General features: G+C 43.2%; 1 protein-coding gene across 1 annotated transcript in view; it reads left to right on the plus strand.

Annotated features, from left to right (window-relative positions):
* The first annotated feature begins 358 nt into the window (after positions 1 to 358).
* The window catches only part of tmem38b (transmembrane protein 38B), a 58,310-nt gene continuing 36,267 nt past the window's right edge, over positions 359 to 22,401 (plus strand). The window contains exon 1 of the mRNA XM_039759715.1: positions 359 to 682. Within this exon, the coding sequence (XP_039615649.1) occupies positions 559 to 682 (124 nt within the window). The 5' untranslated portion in view covers positions 359 to 558. The remainder of the gene's footprint in view (positions 683 to 22,401) is intronic.

The raw sequence follows: 22,401 nt of genomic DNA on the forward strand, positions 1-22,401 counted from the left end.
AGTGGCAAGGGAAATTAATTTTTATACAAAATTCACTAAGGGTAAGAGATAACCATATTCATCCGACAGATGAGAAAAAGGCCAAATGTTCCTCTCCAGCCAATCACAGAAAACAGAGATATATTTCTAAAATGAATAAATGTTTTCAGATCCTGATAGGGATACTCTTTGGTGTGCAACTAAAAGTTTCCAGTATTTCAGAACTTGTCTGTGAAAGGAAGACAATCTCACAGGTCATTTTTCGCAGGGCATTAACAAGACGTGGAACAGAAGTGATAAGTAAGCTCGTGCACGTACCTTCCACCAGAACATAAGGCGCACGATCCCGCCGAGCGAACAACTACGGAAACTGCGAAAGGACAAACTTACTTGGAGGACGGAGGGGGACGAGCGTCACGTCACCAGCACATTTGTAAGGGCTTGTCAGTGAGACCCGCAGCTGTCCGGCTGGCTGCCACTTGATACTTTTGCGGCTTGCTGTAATTTGGCTTGGCCCAGCTGGTGTGAAGTGGTACTTTGACATTTAATCCTACTACCTGGATCCAGAGCCGGCTGAGGATGGAGCTGCTTTCGGCGATGCACCTGGACGAGCTTTCTTTGCGTTTCTCGCAGATTAACATGTACCCGCTGTTTGATATCGCTCACTATATCATATCTGTTCTAGCGCTGAAAGAGCAAGCAGGTAAGTTCCCTTGTCATTTATCAGCGTTTTATTTGTTGTTCGGTAAAGTCCTCGGCCAGTCTGTGTCTGCATTGTTGATCGGGCGCTTCCGTGGATTCGGACATTCCGGAGTAACTCGAGTGATCCCAAAAGTGAAGTTTCCGGAAGAAAGCACGCTTTCCTCCATTATTTGTCACTGTTTTTGGACATCATAAAGTTGTATCGATAGCTCGCAATTTAACCAAGCTTTGCCCCCTATTGTTCAGGCAGCCAGTGGTGCAATGTTTATGCAACGCACTGTCCGTTTAACACCAGCACATTTGCAGACGATAGAAGTTAACGTGAGCAGCCGACTTAGAGGGGTGTCCCGTGTCTTTATAGGTGTTAATAATCATACGTGCTTTTATGTATACGTGAATTTATATCTGCTGCCAAATAACAAGGCTACTTCTTCAGGGTTATAAACGCAACAGTTAGTCGCGATCTTATCTTTTCATGATCTGCCCTGCACAGGCATAAAAGGCATTTTATAAACGACACCTCTCATTATGTCATGTGCTCAAAGCAAACCAAATAAGTACTGACTGTTGGCAGCCTTTGAAATGCATGTATTGGTTGAATCCCAATAAGATGAGCTAGCTGATTATAGCACATTTATGTTTTAGGGACAGTAAAAATGGTTTTGGAGTGTCTGCAGCTATGGTGTTCACTGTATATACTTCCCTTTTGATAATCACAAATATTGTACTTCTCATTTAGTGGTATTTCCTGTGACACATTTACCCCATGCATTGCCATTTCTCAAATTATTTATTTTTTTAAGTTTAACCATCCCATTCCGAAACAGATTTAGGAGGGAAAAGGGCCCCTGGTTTTGAAACCATTGTTCGGGCCCCATCTAGTTGTACTCTGAGAAGGAATCCCTAAACCTAAACAGCCAGTCCATAAGAACAGCAAGCAGTATGTGAGTATGCAGTAGGTGAATGGGTGGTCACAGAAACCACAGGAGCAGCATCTGAGGTAGTGGGCAGTAGAGTTTAGAACTGGGGCCCATTCGCTCTTAAGCATTGTACATTTCTGCTATTTTTTTAAATCATTTTTTTCAAGTGTTTCTCAGGCTTTCTTTGGGGCTCTTTTCAAGCGCTTTTAAGTTTTTTTTTTTACATTTTTACATGTTTTTTCAAACATTTTCCCAGTGTTTTGAAATAAGTGATTTGCAGGGAAAAAAAACATAATTGACATTCTTTAAATTTTGTAGGTTGTGAGGAGGTGATTGTTGTGTTTCCAGAATGTCTGCTGTGACTTTAGTACTTTTGATCCTGTCGATCACAGTCCTGAAGAGCAGGAGTTGTCAGCGTCGTGAGCGCACATGTTGGGTTCACTCAATTTTGCTGCAAAGGAGGTGGAAGAGACAAATCTCAGGCTCTCTCTGAAGCAGGCAGCATCCTGAAAAATGACAGGATTATATCCGGGTGTCGATAAACACGTAAGTAGTGATATGTGGGGAGGCATCTTTGTGTTATTTTGCACAATGATCCATCCTACAGTGCTGTTGGTACAACATCGTGCAAGCACTTGATCCGGTTGTCTAGTAACAGCTAGTGAAGATGGAGTTATCGAACCTAGTGGACTCTAAGCTATCGACTTCCCGACAGTGTTCAGAAGCCATTAAGAAGGCTAACAGGATGTCAGGTTATATAGCGCCTTGACGTGTGGAGTACAAGTCACAGGATGTTCTGCTGAAGCTTTATAACACACTGGTGAGGCCTCATCTGGAGTCCTGGGTGCAGTTTGGGGCTGCAGGGGATGAGTTATGAGGAAAGTTTTAACAGCTTAATGTCAGCAAAAGTAACGTATTACACATAGTACGTAAAAATGTGACGTTTGAATACACAATGTGTGGTCGGAAAATCAAGAGTCCATCTTATGAGAAGGACTTAGGAGTCGTAGTGGACTCTAAGCTGTCGACTTCCCGACAGTGTTCAGAAGCCATTAAGAAGACTAACAGAATGTCAGGTTATATAGCGCCTTGATGTGTGGAGTACAAAACACAGGAGGCTCTGCTCAACCTTTATAACACACTGGTGAGGCCTCATCTGGAGTACGGGGTGCAGTTTTGGTCTCCAGGCTACAAAAAGGACATAACAGCACAAGAGAAGGTCCAGAGGAGAGCGACTAGGCTGATTTAGGGCTACAGGGGATGAGTTATGAGGATAGAATAAAAGAGCTGAGCGTTTGCAGTTTAAGCAAAAGACGATTAAGATGTGATATGATTGAAGTGTTTAAAATTATGAAGGGAATTAGTCCAGTGGATTGAGACTGTTACAGTCATATGAAAAGTTTGTGAACCCCTCTCAGCCTGCATAATAATTGACTCTCCTTTCGACAAAAGAGATAACCGTGGTATGTCTTTCATTTTCTAGGAACATCTGAGTACTGCGGTGTTTTCCGAACAAAGATTTTTAGTGACGCAGTATTTAGTTGTATGAAATTAAATCAAATGTGAAAAACTGGCTGTGCACAAATGTGTGTCCCCTTGTCATTGTGCTGATCTGAATGCCTGTCACTGCTCAATGCTGATTACTTGGTTAGATGAGCTCGTTAAGCCTTGAACTTCATAGACAGGAGTGTCCAATCATGAGTGGTCAAAGGTATTTAAGGTGGTCAATCGCAAGTAGTGCTTCCTTCCCTTTGACTCTCCTCTGAAGAGTGACAGACAACATGGGATCCTCAAAGCAACTCTCAAAAGATCTGAACACAAAGATTGTTGAGTCTCATGGTTTAGGTGACGGCTACAAAAAGCCATCTCAGAGGTTTAAACTGTCAGTTTCAACTGTAAGGAATGGAATCAGGAAATGGAAGGCCACAGGCACAGTTGATGTTAAACCAACAGGTCTGGAAGGCCAAGTAAAATACAGGAGCAGCATATAAGATGCAGGATTGTGAGAATGGTGACAGACAACCACAGATCACCTCCAAAGTCCTGCAAGAACATCTCGCTGCAGATGGTGTATTTGTACATCGTTCTACAATTCAGAACATCTGTATGGCAGGGTGATGAGAGAGAAGCCCTTTCTGCACTCACACCACAAACAGAGTCGCTTGTTGTATGCCAATGCTCATTTAGACAAGCCAGATTCATTTGGGAACAAAGTGCTTTGGATTAATGAGACACAAATGGAGTTATTTGGTCAGAACAAAAAGAGCTTTGCATGGCAGGAGAAGAACACCGCATTCCAAGAAAAACACCTGCTACCTCCTGTCAAATTTGGTGGAGGTTCCATCATGCTGTTGGGCTGTGTGGCCAGTTCAGGGACTGGGGCCCTTGTTAAAGTCGAGGGTCGGATGAATTCAACCCAATATCAACAGATTCTTCAGGATAATGTTCAAGCATCAGTCACAAAGTTGAAGTTACGCAGGGGTTGGATATTCCAACAAGACAATGACCCAAAACAGAGTTTTGAAATCTACAAAGACATTCATGCAGAGGGAGAAGTGCAATGTTCTGGAATGGCCATCACAGTCCCCTGACTTGAATATCATCGACAATCTATGGGGTGATCTGAAGCAGGCTGTCCATCAAATTGAACTGAACTGGAGAGATTTTGTATGAAGAATGGTCAGAAATACCTCCATCCAGAATCCAGACACTCATCACAGGCTACAGGAGGACCGCGTCGAGAGGCCAAAAGGAGGATCAACTGAGTATTAATGTCATATCTCTGTCGCGGTGCCCACATTTATGCACCTGTCTAATTTTGTTATGATGCATATTGCATATTCTCTGTGAATCCAATAAACTTAATGTCACTGCTGAAATCCTACTGTCTCCATAAGGCATGTCAGATATTAAAAGGAAGTTCAGCCAATGAGAAACAAAAATCCAAAAAATTAAGAGGGGTTCCCAGACTTTTTCATACGACTGTATTTTAAAGAGCACAGAGACACAGTTGGAAATTTGTTAAGAGTAAATTCTGCATTAGGTTTTTCTTTAGCACAAAGAACGATAGACAGTAAGACTTTAGGGACTTACAAAACTCGACTTGGTGTTTTTTTGGAAGAAATAAGTGGATAGGAGTGGTGAGCTTTGTTGGGCTGAATGGCCTGTTCTCGTCTAGAGTGTTCTAATGTTCTAATAGCGATTATCAACTCGAAAGAATTGAACATATGTTGTATTCATATGCATTTATCCCCAGTTTTGGGACACCGGGACCCAGTGATTAGATTAGATAAACTGTATTAATCCCAAGGGGAAATTCATATGCAGGCAGCAGAAACATAATAAACAAGGGTCTAAGAGAAGGTTTGTGGATGTGGTGAGAGAGGACATGCAGGTGATGGGTGTAACAGAACAAGATGAACAGGACAGGAACATATGGAAGAAGATGATCCGCTGCGACATCCCCTAACGGGAGCAGCCGAAAGATGAAGAAGAATGAGATCTAAACTAATCACTGGCTCCCTGTCTCCCAAAACTGTGCAGATTAAATTTACTGTTCAGAAAATGCAGGATTAACCGCATATGAATACAACGTTATGTCCAGTTGTTTTGAGTTGATAACCGCTATGCATTATAGCTTCATCTTCACTAGCTGTCACTAGACAAACTGGCACAGTGTTGCACCAACAGCACTCTTAATTTTTTTTTTTTGGACGATCCACAGTGAGTGTTGTAATTGTTATAGTGTTCATTGTGCATTGTTTGGTGCAGGTACAGAAAGGGGAGATGTTAGAGACCGGCTTGGGACCTCTCGGTTGAATCGGAGTCAGAGAGGGCGTAACTTGTTTGTTTTTGGGAAGCCCTATTTATACATACTGGACATGTTTCATGTGTTGTTCAATATTCTGTTTTGTAAATGGTGTGTGTTTATTTATTCTTTACTTTTTTTTTAAACCTGGTAAAGCCAGTTTAGCATCTTTTGCTGTTGGATCCTATCATAAGCAGCATAACTAGTGCAGGCCGGCGTGCCAGTCCAGTACAGAGCATGTTGGTTTAACTAAATTTGTAAACGTGTACGGTTCTCATAGCCTACAAACAGTAGCAGCACTGCATACTAAGTAAATTTAATTAAAATCTCATGCAAATTACTGGTATTTCTCTTTCTGTTTTTATTTTTTCTTCGATAAATGTTATGCACACAGTGGCCATTTTGTTACATTCTCCTACTGTATGTAGTCATGATTGATTGATAGATAGATAGATACTTTATTAATCCCAAGGGGAAATTTCCATACTCCAGCAGCAGCATACTGATAAAGAACAATATTAAAATTTAAAGAGTGATAACAATGCAGGTATAACAGACAATAACTTTGTATAATCTTAACGTTTACCCCCCGGGTGGAATTGAAGAGTCGCATAGTGTGGGGTCTCCTCAGTCTGTCAGTGGAGCAGGATGGTGACAGCAGTCTGTCACTGAAGCTGCTCCTCTGCCTGGAGATGATCCTGTTCAGTGGATTCTCCATGATTGACAGGAGTCTGCTCAGCGCCCGTCGCTCTGCCACGGATGTCAAACTGTCCAGCTCCGTGCCTACAATAGAGCCTGCCTTCCTCACCAGTTTGTCCAGGTGTGAGGCGTCCCTCTTCTTTATGCTGCCTCCCCAGCACACCACCACGTAGAAGAGGGCGCTCACCACAACCGTCTGATAGAACATCTGCAACATCTTACTGCAGATGTTGAAGGACGCCAGCCTTCTAATGAAGTATAGTCGGCTCTGTCCTCTCTTACACAGAGCATCAGTATTGGCAGTCCAGTCCAGTTTATCATCCAGCTGTACTCCCAGATATTTATAGGTCTGCACCCTCTGCACAGTATCCTCTGATGATCATGGGATCCATGAGGGGCCTGGTCCTCCTAAAATCCACCACCAGCTCCTTGGTTTTGCTGGTGTTCAGGTGTAAGTGGTTTGAGTCGCACCATTTAACAAAGTCCTTGATTAGGTTCCTATACTCCTCCTCCTGCCCACTCCTGATGCAGCCCACCATAGCAGTGTCATCAGTGAACTTTTGCACATAGCAGGACTCCGAGTTGTATTGGAAGTCAATGTATGTTGGCTGAACAGGAAGGAGAAAGTACAATCCCAGGCGCTCCTGTGCTGCTGACCACAATGTCAGACCCGCAGTTCTCGAGACGCACATACTGAGATCTGTCTGTAAGATAGTCCACGATCCATGTCACCAGGTGTGAGTCTACTCCCATCTCTGTCAGCTTGTCCCTAAGGAGCAGAGGTTGGATGGTGTTGAAGGCGCTAGAGAAGTCCAGAAACATAATTCTTACAGCACCACTGCCTCTGTCCAAGTGGGATCAGTGTAGCATGTAGATGATGGCTTCCTCCGCTCCCACGTTCTCCTGGTATGTGAACTGCAGAGGGTCGAGGGCGTGGCGGACCTGTGGCCTCAGGTGGTGAAGCAGCAGCCGCTCCATGGTCTTCATCACATGTGTCATCACAGCCACAGGCCGGAAGTCATTCAGCTCACCAGGACGTGATACCTTTGAGACTGGGGTGATACAAGATGTTTTCCAAAGCCTCGAGACTCTCCCCTGTTCCAGCCTCAGGTTGAAGATGCACTGTAGGGGTCTCCCCAGCTCCAACGCACAGGCCTTCATCAGTCATGGCGATACTCCATCTGGACCCAGTGGGGTTTAATGGGTAGAATCGTTTGAATTCTGTGTGATATGAATTCAAGAAGGTGCTTGAAGCATTCGTTAGGAGCTTTGGGCCATGATGACTCAATGATTCGATTATTTGGTCGCACATTCTTGGTTCAAGTCAGTCGAACAGAACACCTTTGGAACGAAATCTGGGGAGCGCCAGGCTATTGGAGTAAACTGTAGTCACTGCGATAATCATGGATTGTGTGTGGTTTGAAAAGAACGACGACTGAATTCACTGGTCAGCAAGCATTTTGCTACTGGGATTCTTTCACCTGTTCTTTAACAGATTTTACTTACTGACTGCAAATCTGAAAACTGTTTTCGTCTAGCACTCCCATTTTTTTGGTTTTGATGTTGCAGGTGTTGAACAACTAGGGTGACTGGACAGTAAAGATGAATAACCATTTTGATAAATTCCAGTAATTCTACTAGGGATGCCACATGCTACTAACAGATGTGAGTTGTTTACCTTGTCATTATTAATTTTATTTAAAAATGGTTCATTTGTTACTGATTACCAAGTCTTGTATGACTCTTAAGCATAATGACATAACTTAGACTTGACGCTGCAGTAGGTAGTCGGTTTTACTGTTTCCTTAACATTGCATTTCAGAACATTTTGTTCATTAGATTCACCCTTACTCTGAAAATTTTGTTAAGGCGATGGACAGAAACGTCGATGTGTTTCAGCATTTCAGAAATAAGTTTGGTCTCGAGAAATCCCTGAACTGATGCTTGACGAGGAGTTCAAAAGGGAACTGAAGCCAACTGAATCAGCAGCATGGGCATTTGTGCAGGTTGTCCAGAATTTTCTTGGCAGTCACGGAGCAGAGAGTTATGCTGAGCTAGTGGATAACATGCTGGTATCGTCTTCTGGTTTGTTTTCACAATAAACACGGCAAAACAATTTGGGTGGGACAGATTTCAAACTCCGCATATTGTCTTGATATATTGATATTCGAACGTGTCAAAACATCAACGATCAAATCTCAAAAACCTGACGTGCTAGCTTCATTCCGATTTCACATATGAAATCAGTGTACAAAAAACTTAATAAAGAGCTGGTCGGACGTTCCCTGTAGCAAGCAAAAAATATTTTTTTGTAGACCTGTGTTATAAAAGCATGCACGTGGTCAACCACAATAATTCGCTTGCTATTAAGATTCCTGATGCGTGCAAAGAAAATATTTTCCGCACTATTGCAATGCCATTCGCATTCATGTAATTTCGTACCAAATTTCTGAGCCAACCATCTGCATGTTACAGGGGATATCAAAATTCGTCAGGCTAACGTCCGGCATTGGTGACCACAAGCTTCATCTTCCTGCCCTTGTCTTTTAGGCTGTAATCCAACATAGTCTGTAGATTTTGTAGCCAATTGGGTTCAAGGTTTGCCATGTTCAGAAGTGCGTCTCTGCACACCAGAATTATAAAAAGCTTTCATTTAACTCTTTGAGGGGTTTCCAAAAAAAAAAAAGCGCACAAAGCAATGGCTTCACACTTAAACAAACATAACAAGTCTGTCACTGCGTGTCGTGGCTGCTGTTGCTGCCTATTTGCGGTTTCTGGCGGATCAGTGGCCAGTAGCAGGAATGTGCAGTTACCTGGCTGTCTTCGTGCGGCGGGTGGATGGTGGTGGCATTTGCACTGCGACGCAATCTGGTTTACACCTCTTGTCCTTGTAAGTGGTGGTCCTCCCAGGTGAACATTGCCATAAGCACATCAGCTATGCAGGCGTGTTCAGCATCGCGATCTGCTGGGGACCGTTCAGCTGATGGCAGTCCCTCATTTTCGATCTTCATCTCCAGATCACTTGCATTAAAATCAGAGTCTGACAAGTCCAGTTCTGCAATAAGACACAAAACGTCGTACACGTGGTAGTTTGTTTTGTGCATTGGCCTTGATCTTGATTGTGATAGGAGTTTGTCCAACCAGTCTACATGTGTTTTGTGGACTTGGAAAAGGTGTTCGACCGTGTCCCTCGGGGAATCCTGTGGGGGTGCTCGGGAGTATGGGGTACCGGACCCCCGATAAGGGCTGTTCGGTCCCTGTACAACCGGTGTCAGAGCCTGGTCCGCATTGCCGGCAGTAAGTCGAACACGTATCCAGTGAGAGTTGGACTCTGTCAGGGCTTCCCTTTGTCACCGATTCTGTTCATAACTTTTATGGACAGAATTTCTAGGTGTAGTCAGGGTGTTGAGGGGGTCCGGTTTGGTGGACTCCAGATTGGGTCACTGCTTTTTGCAGATGATGTTGTCCTGTTTGCTTCATCAGGCTGTGATCTTCAGCTCTCTCTGAATCGGTTTGCAGCTGAGTGTGAAGCGGCTGGGATGAGAATCAGCACCTCCAAATCCGAGATCATGGTCTTCAGCCGGAAAAGGGTGGAGTGCCCTCTCATGGTTGGGAGCGAGATCCTGCCCCAAGTGAAGGAGTTCAAGTATCTCGGGGTCTTGTTCACAAGTGAGAGAAGAATGGAGCGTGAGATCGACAGGCGGATTGGTGCGCCGTCCACAGTGATGCTGGCTCTGCATCGGTCTGTCGTGGTGAAAAAGAAGCTGAGCCGTAAGGCAAAGCTCTCAATTTATCGGTTGATCTACGTTCCTACCCTCACCTATGGTCATGAGTTATGGGTAGTGACCGAAAGAACGAGATCGCGAATACAAGCGGCTGAAATGAGTTTCCTCCACAGGGTGTCTGGGCTTTCCCTTAAAGATAGGGTGAGAAGAGCAGAGTAGAGCCGCTGCTCCTCCTCATCGAGAGGAGTCAGATGAGGTGGCTTGGGCATCTGATCAGGATGCCTCCTGGACGCCTCCCTGGTGAGGTGTTCCTGGCACGTACAGCCGGGAAGAGGCCCCAGGGAAGACCCAGGACATGCTGGAGGGACTGTGTCTCCCGGCTAGCCTGGGAATGCCTCGGGATTCCCCCGGAAGAGTAGAAGAAGTGGCCAGGGAGAGGGAAGTCTGGGCATCTCTGCTCAAGCTGCTGCCCCCCGCGACCCGACCCCGGATAAGCGGAAGAGAATGGATGGATGGATGGCATTCGCCTTGATCTCTCGCTGGATGTCGATGCCATTTTACTCTTCTGCATGCGCAGTTAATCGAGATCACATCAGCAAACCTAACTTTTTCCTGCTAGCAAAGAGAGTCAAACTAAAATGGAAAGGTGAGCGTTGTCATCATTTACAGCTGATTACCATCCTCTATCCCTGAATTTTGACAAAAGTCGACTTCTGCCCTGAAAGAGTTAAGGGATTGTGGCCTTTCAGTTAACTTGAACAAGTCCAGCCAATCTTTGGTGAAACTCTCATTATAAAGGTGTTCATTCACAGAACTGGTCCGTCCATGATGCCCCATTGTCTTTACACTCTAAGGACTGTAGTATGTTGTACATTTGAGAGGCTCGTTGCAGTGTGTACCCGCTTAGCTGATGGAGCGCTGCTGCTGTTATTATTAAAGTACTGTAGATCTAAACTATAAAGCTGATAGCAGTTGGTTCCATTGTGGTCCTGCAAAGTAAAGATTCCACAATACTTTGAACATCATTTTAAAAATAGCAGCAGAGCTTGCTTCCAGAATATGTATCCAGTCCAACTAATGTTTAGTTATGTTTGACGATGGCACCAGTTTAAAAATGTGCACCACCTGCCTGTGACAAATACATTCTTGTTGTCGCCAGCGTTTTCCCGTAGTTAAAGCAAAATCTGTTTCAAAGGAGGTGTATTAAGTAAGAAATTTTGCAGTGGAATATTTAATGTCTAACGGAAACCTTTGGCCTTTTCAACTTTGTCAAGGCTGTGTTTAAAACTTTTTTAGTTTAGCTAAATCCAGAGAAACTTGCCTTTGCCTTAAAAGGAGTTTGTTTCTCTGTTCAAGAATTCAGAAATAATTACATTTTGCAGATGATTATTTATGGAGTTTTTTGGGTGTTTTTTTTTAATTTTTGTTATAAAAAAAATATTTTGGCTTCAACAACAACAACATTTATTTTTATAGCACATTTTCATACAAAAAATGTAGCTCAAAGTGCTTTCCATAATGAAGAAAAGAAAAATAAAAGACACAGTAAGAAAATTAAGTCAACATTAATTAACATAGAATAAGAGTAAGGTCTGATGGCCAGGGCGGACAGATAATACAAAAAAAAAACAAACTCCAGACGGCTGTAGAAAAAAATAAAATCTGCAGGGATTCCATACCATGAGACCACCCAGTCCCCTCGGGTTTAACAAGAAAGCCCAATAAGTGACTGGTGCAAGTTGTCATGTAAAAATGCTTTGGTGGCACTTTCACAATTACAACTTTTACAATTACAACTTATTTTTTGTATAGCGGCCTTCACTGAGTGCAGATACAAAGCGCTCTGAACAACTTCCAGTTAAAAATACAAGAACAGATTTGTAGTAATTACTAAATACACAACTGGCACACATAGTATAAATGCAGATGTGTTAAAGCGCACATAGAACAAGGCAGGTACTGATTAAACATAAGTGGAAACCAATCGTATCTGTTGTCAAGCTTGGGTCTCAAAGAGAGGATTTCCAAGGAGTAGAAACTTTATTGCTGTCCAGGCAGATACAAACACAAGTCTCTTTCAGAACCGATCCAGCCACACAAGGAACAGATGTTAAACTTGACGCCTCTGCCCCAACTCCTGGTCAAAAGAACACAAATCCTTCTTCTTGAAGGGTGTACAGCGGCTCGGAAGCAGCAACCGGAGCAGAGGGAGTTTGGGGGAAGAGAGACAGGAGAGTGAGACCTCAGGATGACCACGGCTCGGTCTTTTAAATATGCGAAGCCCCTCGCACAGCAAGACAGCAGCTGATCCCACAAGGAGGAGATGTAAGAGTGTGTTTGTTTCCCATTGGAAAAACTGTTTAAGAGGGGGTTTCTGAAGGACGGCCACATCACCCTGCAGCAGTGGTCACACTGTCTGTTAATTAATTGAAGAACTATGGCCAGGTCACATTAACAAAGAAAGTCAACAGAGTCCTGGAGACCTCAGCCTACTGGTCGCCTGCCTGCCCCTGAGTTTTGTATAATGGAGTCTGTCCATGCTGTCCAGTCTGATGAGATAATCTTTCCATCTGATGATTCCAGCACTCCTTTATCCAAGATGACATTTCCATATCCAGGAGAGCAGGCTGGTAAGACAGCAGTGGCACTAAGTGCCACATCCAGATACCAAAAAGAACAGAATAGAGAAGGGTTAGTAATGGTTTAAAAATATTGTATTACTTATATTTATGTACAAATGACGAAAAAACAGAAATGCTGTGTGCACAGGTAATGAGCAGCTCTAGTTGGGATATGCCAGATTAAAGTGGTGACTGTTCAGCTTGGATTTAAAAGTTGGGACTGAAGGGGCATCTCATATATTAGCAGGCAGATCATTCCACAGTTTTGGCGCCCTGTAACTAAAAGCTCCACTTCCAACTAGTATTTTATTAATCAATGGAATATAAGTAGACTGGCATCTTGAGATCTCAATGTGCACTCAGGTTTATAATTGTAAGTTCAGATAAAGTAAGTGGGGCCTTGACCATTTAAGACTTAATAAGTTAATAAAAGGAATTTGAAATCTGCCTTACACTTACCTGACAGCCAGTGTAAGGACTTGAGGACTGAAGTTACGTGTTTGTACTTTCTAGTTCTTGTAATGATTCTTGTAGCAACATTTTGAATTAACTGAAGCTGAATAAAGAGCAATCTGAACAGCCAGTGAATAACACATTGCAGTAGTCAATCCTACTAGAAATAAATGCATGAATTCATTTCTCAGTATCTTGCATATTTAGAAAACATTTTAATCTTTCAAAATTTTTAAGATGGAAAAACTATTTTGGATAGTATATTTTAAACGACGCACTAGCGTCAAAGATAGCACCTAAACTTCCTCCCCCACACTATGCGACTCTTCAGTTCCATCCGGGGGAGTAAATGCTAACATTACTCAAAGTTATTGTCTGCTTTTACATGCATTTTTATTTCTATTTAATTTAATATTGTTTTTTGGATCAGTATACTGCTGCTGGATTTTGTGAATTTCCCCTTGGGATTAATAAAGTATCCTATCCTATCCTATCCTATCCTATCCTATCCTATCCTAACTGTGTGCTGATTGACTAAAGCCGCTTTTCCACTGCATAGTACGGCACGACACGGTTCAGTACAGCTCACCTTGATTCGGCTCAGTTCAGCTCGGTTTGCGTTTCGACTGCAGTTTAGTACCGCTTTAGATTGGGCGGGATTATTCACGTGTCGTTATAGTTGCGCCGCCTCTACTGCCGTGACACCGTGGAACTTTTACAACAACACGCAGACAACGACAACACTTTAGCTCGATGACCCGCAAGGTTAAGCATCTAAAAAAAGCACATCACTAGCTAACTTTTATCACTGTTGCAAAGCATAAAATGAACTTAACTGCCAGTGTAACATTAAAATGCTGATTCTGTATATTACAGATCTTCCACATTTTGCAAAAAAGTCGCCGCAACAGACCATCTGTTTGGACATTTAACCGTGCTTCAGAGTGGTGGGATGTGATTGTTCCCGGTTTTACAAACACTCAGTGGCTGGAGAACTTTCGAAACTTCCGCGTGTCTGTACCTTTAGAGAAAAGAATAGCCAGTGACGCAGTAATGACGATTTTCTCCGGCCAATCAGTGACCAGCAGAGTTTACACGTCACATTTTGGTAACGGTTCGGCACGCTTGGAACCTCGGCTGAGGTGGTACTAAAAAAAGGACCAGGTACCAGGTACTGTTCCCAGTGGAAAGCCCCGCAAAAGTGAGCTGAACTGAACCGTGTCGTGCCGTACTATGCAGTGGAAAAGCGGCTTAAAACTAATGGTGATTCTAGCAGAGTTACAGTCACAAAATATTGTTGTGATCAGCATGATTACCTCCTTTAACTCACTGACACAATTAATTAAGGACAGCACTGGAGAAACATCATTTGGCCTAAAATGGAGGTATTATTGGGTGTCACCTGCATTCAAATGAAAATTATTTTTTTTATTTTCTAAATGATTGTTCCAAATGGAATCATGTAACTGTCCAGAGATCTACGATTTGCTAGAATTCATCCAAGCTTGCAGGCTAGTAATTGAAGACAACAAAGCCAAACAGAATAAATTTGGCAATGGGCCGTTCAGGTCATAGTAAGCTGATACAGATCAATATAAAGATAAAGATACAGATAAATACATATGTGGTGCTTATTATGAGCTTCTTGTGTTGGTGCTGCGAATGGCATCTTTGTGTGTTGTTTTCCACTGATAATAGCTTTACACGGGTTATTGACATTCACTTGTTTTGTCTTTGGCCAGATTTGATTGTAATAGTGTGAAATAAAGGTGATTAGATAGATAGATGTATACTTTATTTATCCCAAAGGGGAAATTCGCATACTCCAGCAGCCGCATACTGATAAAAATAATATTAATTAAAGAGCAATTAAAAAAAAAAAAAGCAGTGCAAGTTAAAAAATGCAAGGTGGAGAGTGCAAGGCAGGTATACCAGTCTATAATCTTGTATAATATTAACGTTTACCCCCCGGGTGGAATTGAAGAGTCGCATAGTGTGGGGTCTGCTCAGTCTGTCAGTGGAGCAGGATGGTGACAGCAGTCTGTCACTGAAGCTGCTCCTCTGTCTGGAGATGATCCTGTTCAGTGGATGCAGTGGATTCTCCATGATTGACAGGAGTCTGCTCAGCGCCCGTCGCTCTGCCACGGATGTCAAATTGTCCAGCTCCGTGCCTACAATAGAGCCTGCCTTCCTCGCCAGTTTGTCCAGGTGTGAGGCGTCCCTCTTCTTTATGCTGCCTCCCCAGCACACCACCACGTAGAAGAAGTCGCTCGCCACAACTGTCTGATAGAATATCTGCAGCATCTTATTGCAGATGTTGAAGGACGCCAGCCTTCTAAGGAAGTATAGTCGGTTCTGTCCTCTCTTGCACAGAACATCAGTGTTGGCAGTCCAGTCCAGTTTATCATTCAGCTGCACTCCCAGGTATTTATAGGTCTGCACCCTCTGCACAGTCACCTCTGATGATCATGGGGTCCTAAAATCCACCACCAGCTCCTTGGTTTTGCTGGTGTTCAGGTGTAGGTGGTTTGAGTCGCACCGTTTAACAAAGTCCTTGATTAGGTTCCTATACTCCTCCTCCTGCCCACTCCTGATGCAGCCCACCATAGCAGTGTCGTCAGTGAACTTTTGCACGTGGCAGGACTCTGAGTTGTATTAGAAGTCCGATGTATGTTGGCTGAACAGGACCAGAGAAAGTCCAGTCCCCTGTGGCGCTCCTGTGCTGCTGACCACAATGTCAGACCTGCAGTTCCCGAGACGCACATACTGAGGTCTGTCTGTAAGATAGTCCACGATCCATGCCACCAGGTATGATGGTGCGTCTGGTTGGAACAAAAAAGCTGCAGCCCCAGGGGGTCCCCAGGATCGAGTTTGGGAACCACCACACTAGATTATGTGAGAGCCCTCTGGTCCTGTGTTAGTTTCCATAGATGCCCTTCCCATTAAAAAATTCATTCTCCATGAAAACAAGAAATTAAATTTTTTTTCTCAGTTCTCACTGCAAACCACATGGTGTAAGTAGCATGTTAAAAAAGAAATATCATCTTTGTTTGGCATTGCATATTTGCATCACTGATCCCTCTACCTTTATTTCCTATTTCAGGTTGCTCCTATTGTTCTGTGTCTTTAACAGTTGCTCACATTACTGTCTCCATCCACTTTTATTATTCCTCATTTTGCAAGATGTTTCCATTCCTGTCCTTACTTACACAGACCCTTTTCAGATCTTGTGGTTGTCCAACGTAGCTTGTGATGTTTCTTTTTATTGCAAAGAAATAAAACTTTCTAATTTTGCCAGTGCTGTGCTGTTGCTGATTCATTGTCAAGATTTCTGTGGGATTTATTGAGTTGAAGGTTGGAAGCCGTTAAAGTGTAACTTGTACTATTCACTTGTGTAGGCTTTTACACACGTAAAAGATACATAATTTGAATATTTTGTGTCCTTTGCATAATGTGAACAATTTCTACAAGACCATGCATAATCAGATCCATCCTATGTTTATTTATTATTTTATGAATGGTGTTGTGTGTCTGCTGTTCTGCATTTAAAGCCTTGACCTCCTCTTTCCAGTGCCACAGCCTTATTGTCATACTGCCTGGTATGAAAGAGCAGCAGTCTATTTTGGACTTTGCTGCATGACTTTCCTTGTTTGGTTCTGTTGATCTCCGCTTTTGTTGTTCAGCTTCTTCCCTTTGTTTGTCTGCCTTTGGTAGCCTGCAAATGTCACATACTATCAGGGCTTTAAAATCCTTCGCTGTTACATACCGTTATGTCCAAAAAGGAAGAACAAAGAAGAGCAGCACTTTACTCCGCACACCCTTATATTACCAGATATTCTGATTTACTTTATTGTTTAGTAAGATACTTGGAAACAAGCAGTGAAGGTTTTGTTTATATAAAACGGCTTATGGTGCTTTTCCTGAGGCTTCTTCCCTAATGCTTCAGATTTTTGCAAAGCGTAAAGTACTCTCAAACCCATTTAATCTAGTCGAGGGTCACAGAGGGCCTGAGCTAATCTGAGCAGCATCGAGCAGAAGGGTGAAACCAGCCATAGACAGGGCGCTGCTCCATCCGATGTCCCACTTTCTCTCACTGGGTTCATTTTGAATTACCATTCAACCAATCCAGCTTTTCCTTTGGTATGTGGGAGGAAAACTGGAGTACCCAGAGGGAAAAACAGACAATGTGCAGCCTCTACATAGACGATCATTGGCATGGGATTTGATCCCAGGATAATCGATATTTGAGGTGTGTGTGTGTATATATATATATATATATATATATATATATATATATATATATATATATATATATATATATATATATATATATATATATATATATATATATATATATATCCATATAATCCACATCTTCCTGTCCTTTCATCTTGCTCTGTTATACCCATCACCTGCATGTCCTCTCTCACCAAATCCATAAACCTCATCTTCCCTGGCAGCTCTATTCTTAGCAGCACCCTTCTCCCAATATACTCAGCATCTCTCCACTGCACATGTCCAAAACAATGCAATCTCGCCTCTCTGACTGTCTCCCAACCGTCCAACCTGAGCTGACCCTCATAATGTTCTCATTCCTAATCCTGTCCATCCTCGTCACACCCAATGCAAGTCTTAGAACTGGAAGTGGCAGAGTTAAAGATGCTGTCTCCTGCTTTCTGGTCAGTGCCACCGTCTCCAGCCCATATAACATAGCTGATCTCACTACTGTCCTGTAGACTTTCCCTGTCACTCTTGCTGATGCCCGTTTGTTACAGATCACTCCTCACACTTTTCTCCATCCACTCCACCCTCCCTACACTCTCTTCTTCACTTCTCTTCCACAGTCCCCATTCCTCTGTACTGTTGATCCCAAGTATTTAAACTCATCCTCCTTCGCCAGCTCTACTCCCTGCATCCTCACCATTCCACTGACCTTCCTCTCATTCACACACATGTATTCTGTCTTGGTTGTCCTACAGACCTTCATTCATCTCCTCTCTAGAGCAGATCTCCACCTCTCCAGGGTCTCCTCAACCTGCTCCCTACTCTCACTACAGATCGCAATGTCATCAGCAAACAATATTGTCCATGGGGACTCTTGTCTAATCTCGTCTGTCAACCTGTCCATCACCATTGCAAATAAGAAAGGGCTCAGAGCCGATCCCTGATGTAATGCCACCTCCACGTTGAATGTATCCGTCACTCCTATCGCAGACCTCACAGTGATCACACTTCCCTCGTACATATCCTGTACCACTCTTACGTACTTCTCTGCCGCTCCTGACGTCCTCATACAATACCACAACTCCCCTCAAGACACCCTGTCATATGCTTTCTCCAGGTCCACAAAGATTCAATGCAACTCCTACTGACCTTCTCTATACTTCTCCGTCAACACCCTCAGTGCAAACATCACATCTGTTGTGCTACTGGACACACGTTTAACTGGGACGCTGTGAAAGTAAAATTCAGGGCCGGTACTAAAAGTGTCAGAGAGCTGGCCGAGTCATGGCTTTCTAATGAAAACGCCATTAACAGACACTTGGACTTGATCCCACAATTTCAAGAGCTCTCCATAACACAGGCCTCTATGGGTGAGTAGAAAGAAAGAAGCCATTCCTTAAGAAGGTCCACATAAAATACATGGTATTTGCTACAGTGTGTGGCCTAAAACTAACACTGCCCATTCTCAAGAAGTACCATACCTATGGTGAAATACTGTATGTTGGTGACCACATCATGCCATGGGGATGCTTTTCATGTGCTGGGACTGCGAATCTTGTCAGAGTTGAAGGGACAGTGTATGGGCACAGATACCGCACAATATTGCTGGAGCACTTGTTCCAGTCTACTATGAACCTGCAGCTCGGGAGAAGAGTCATCTTTCAACATGACAATGACCCTAAGCATAAAGCCAAAGCGATACTGGAAGATCTCAGAAACAGAAAGGTGAAAGTTTTAGAATGGCTGAGTCAAAGCCCCGATCTGAACCTTACTGTTAATCTGTGGCACTATTTGAAAACTGCTGTCCAGAGGCGCCATCCCGTCCCATCCACCTAAAGGGTCTCGGTCAATTCTACCAAGGAGAATGGGAGAAGAATCACTCCTGAACAAATGTATAAAACTGGGACATTCTTACATACCCAAAAAAATGAAGGCTGTTACTTCAACAGAGGGGGTCTTGACAGAGTATGAAAGTGGAGGGCTTGAATACTTAGGCAAACACTAAATTTGAATTCTTCAGTTAAATATCTGCAGAAAATGCTTTATTTATTGTTACAGCACAGAAGTTCACATTAAAATTACCGAATGGATAAATATGTGTAAAAAAAAAAAATAAATAAATGTGTGACTTTCAAGGGGCTTGAATACTTTTGCACACCACTGTAGTTCATGTCTGATATTCTGATGGCTCTGAAAGCCTGTAAATGACTTCCTTAATGGGGCAGTTCAATCCTTGCCAGAAGTCCGGTCCCAAATGAATCTTTTTTTTTTTTATTGAAAGAAGATTTAAATAGAGGAGGACGCAGAAGAGGTGGGCAGGAAGTGTCCTGACAGGAACTGATGTCCGTAGTTTTCTGGTAAGGAAATGGAAACTTAATGGCTGTATCAAACCAAAAACCTTCCTGTATTTTTCAATGAACCCAGACCTGTGAGACACTCCCGATATTCACGTACATGACATGCGATAGTTATCTAATATTTGTTGTGAAGGCTAGAGGGCACCAGAGAGCCCCAAACATGAGTACACAAGACAGTCCTGTGTTCAAACAAAGAGTGTTTTATTACATAAACACCTTATTTACAGAAGCGCAAAACACAAGTCGTCTCTCCATCTCTCTCACCACCGCACTGCTCTCCTCCAGTTGAGTGTTCCTTTCTCCACCCAGCTCTGACAAGACAAGTCTCGCCTGGGCAAGACAGTGTGGTCTCTTTTATTGAGGACCCGGGAGTACTTCAGGTGCCAGAGCTGTGCCCCATTGGGAGCACTTCCAGGTCACAGTGAAGACCCACATAACAGGGAGTACATCTCCTTGCAGCGCCTTCTTGCAGTACCCACGGACCACAGCAGGGCTGCGTTGCCAGACTACAATTCTCACCATGCCCTACTGCGTCCTGAACGCCGCTGCCACCCAGTGATTGGGGGGTAGTTTTGGATATAAACACCCCCCCCAGAGATGGTCCTTATCTGTCCTCTTCTTCGATCCCCGCCAGGGATGGTGCTACATATGTGTTCAGTCAGGACACCTGGCCGGTTCACTTGGGGCTTCCTGCATGGGTAAGGAACCATCTTCTCTGCTGGTTGGGATGTCTGTCCATCCATTTAGGGAGCCTTGTCTGGGTACGACATCTTTCCCTCTCTCGGCCGGGATTCCTTTCTGTCCATTCGGGACCTCCCGTACGGGTAAGGTATCTTTCCGTCACCTTGTTGGGGTGCCCATCCATACCATGTGCTACCTACATTCTATATGCATGTACTGTAGGTGTGTATGTACATTGGGATTCTTGCCCATTTTTATTTTTGGTTGAGCTTCAGTCACATGATACAGTTGGGTATTTGAATTAATGGGCAGGTCTACTTAAGTGGCCCCTGAATGTGTATACAGTGGACCCTTGACTTAAGAACTCAATTCATTCGCGAGGGCTCATTGTAACTCAAGTTGGTTGTAAGTCAAGACTATTTTTCCCATAAGAAATAATGGAAATACCCATAATGCGCTCCGAACCTCCCACAGCAACACTTACTTAACCTTTTCATAATAAAAAAGGGTTATATAATGTGCATAATTTACCAAAACACCAATAATTTTTCTAATGTACTAACCAAAAAGTTCTGAAAAGTGAGTAGCCTACCAGAAACAACAATTTCATACTGTACTCACCATTTAATTTGACATCTTTGGGCTGCAGGAAGGGAGGAGGAGGAGAATGAAACGGAAGGTGGTTATTGTTTAGAAGGAGCCTCCATATGCAGATCTTTTCTTTATAAAATTGTCGAGATGGTGGATTTCAACATGTTGTACATATTAGTGAGATCGGTCACACGAACACCACTCTCATATTTCCGCACAATTTCCTTCTTCGTTTCGATTGTGGTCGCTGTTTCTCAAGTTAATAATGACAGTAGTTGAGCACTCAGTTCAGAGCTGGTCATGTTGTGAACTGCTGTAATAAGACACTCCAAAGCAAGCCGGTGCTGACTCAGCCTGATGACATCATCATGTGCCGTGCCAGCCCGCTAGCTAACATCCCTTAACAATCGCTTTCTTTACCTTCGTTACCTTCTCTTCCTTCCTTAGCAATTATGCGTCTTGCTTGCCATGGTCTTAGTGAATTATATATATAGATAAATCACTGCACTGACCGAAATTACGTCCACAAACACATGTATCTGGGCTCCGACTGACGCTTACGAACGCTCTCGGCTGTTTGTTTACAATCGCACAAGCGGATACACGTGACCTCTTCCGGGTCGTAACGCAAGATGTTGGTCGTAAATCAAAACAAAAATTTTGGTCGTAAATCAAGTTGTTCGCATGTCTGGCCGGTCGTATAGCAAGGGTCGACTGTACAGTGGAACCTCGGGTCACGACCGTAATTCCTTCCAAAACTCTGGTCGCAACCCAATTTGGTCGTGACCCGAACTAATTTCCCCCGATAGGATTGTATGTAAATGCAAATAATCCGTTCCAGACCATAGAAACTGTATGTAAATATTTTTTTTTTAAGATTTTCAAGCACAAAAATAGTTAATTATGCCACAGAATGCACAGCGTAATAGTAAACTAAATGTAAAAACATTGAATAACACTAAGAAAACCTTGAAGAGAGAAAACTAACATTGCGGGAGTTCACGCTATAGCCTTACGAACCGTTCGCTGTAAACACTTTTTTTTTAATGAGTTTTAAGCACAGGGAAAAAAATGAAAATCCTTAATTTATACAAAAACTAACCATAAACAACCAAGAAAACTAACCTTGCATGAGTCGAGTTCTGGCATGAAGGAAGTGAGGAGGAAGAACTAGCCACTCATAGAAGGATAGTTTTGCAGCAAATCGCCACAAATCTTTCTCGCATAACATCGCCTCGCTTACGCTATCCCCTGCAAGTTGCTTCTCGCTCAGCCACACTAGCAACAGTTCTTTCAGCACTTGAGGCCTCTGCTTGGTTAACACTGTAACTCCTTTTGCAACGTCAGCTACTTTAATGGCCTCTTTCTGCTTTAGAACAGTCAAAATCGTAGAATTTGTCGTCTTGTACTCGGCTGCAAGATCAGTAACACGAACGACGCGCTCATACTTTTCAATAATTTCTTTCTTTAATTCGATTTCATTTTTCTTCGAACCTTTCTTCTCACCAACACTCTTCACTTGCTTAGAAGCCATGGTTAATTGCAAAACGAATGCAAAAGCACACGAAATAAGAGCACAAAGAGTTCACAGCGAAATACGCACGCCTGACTGAGACCAATGTACAGGAGAGACTGAACGCG

The sequence above is a fragment of the Polypterus senegalus genome, chromosome 7, assembly GCF_016835505.1.
Source record: "Polypterus senegalus isolate Bchr_013 chromosome 7, ASM1683550v1, whole genome shotgun sequence".
NCBI classification, from domain to species: Eukaryota; Metazoa; Chordata; class Cladistia; order Polypteriformes; family Polypteridae; genus Polypterus; species Polypterus senegalus.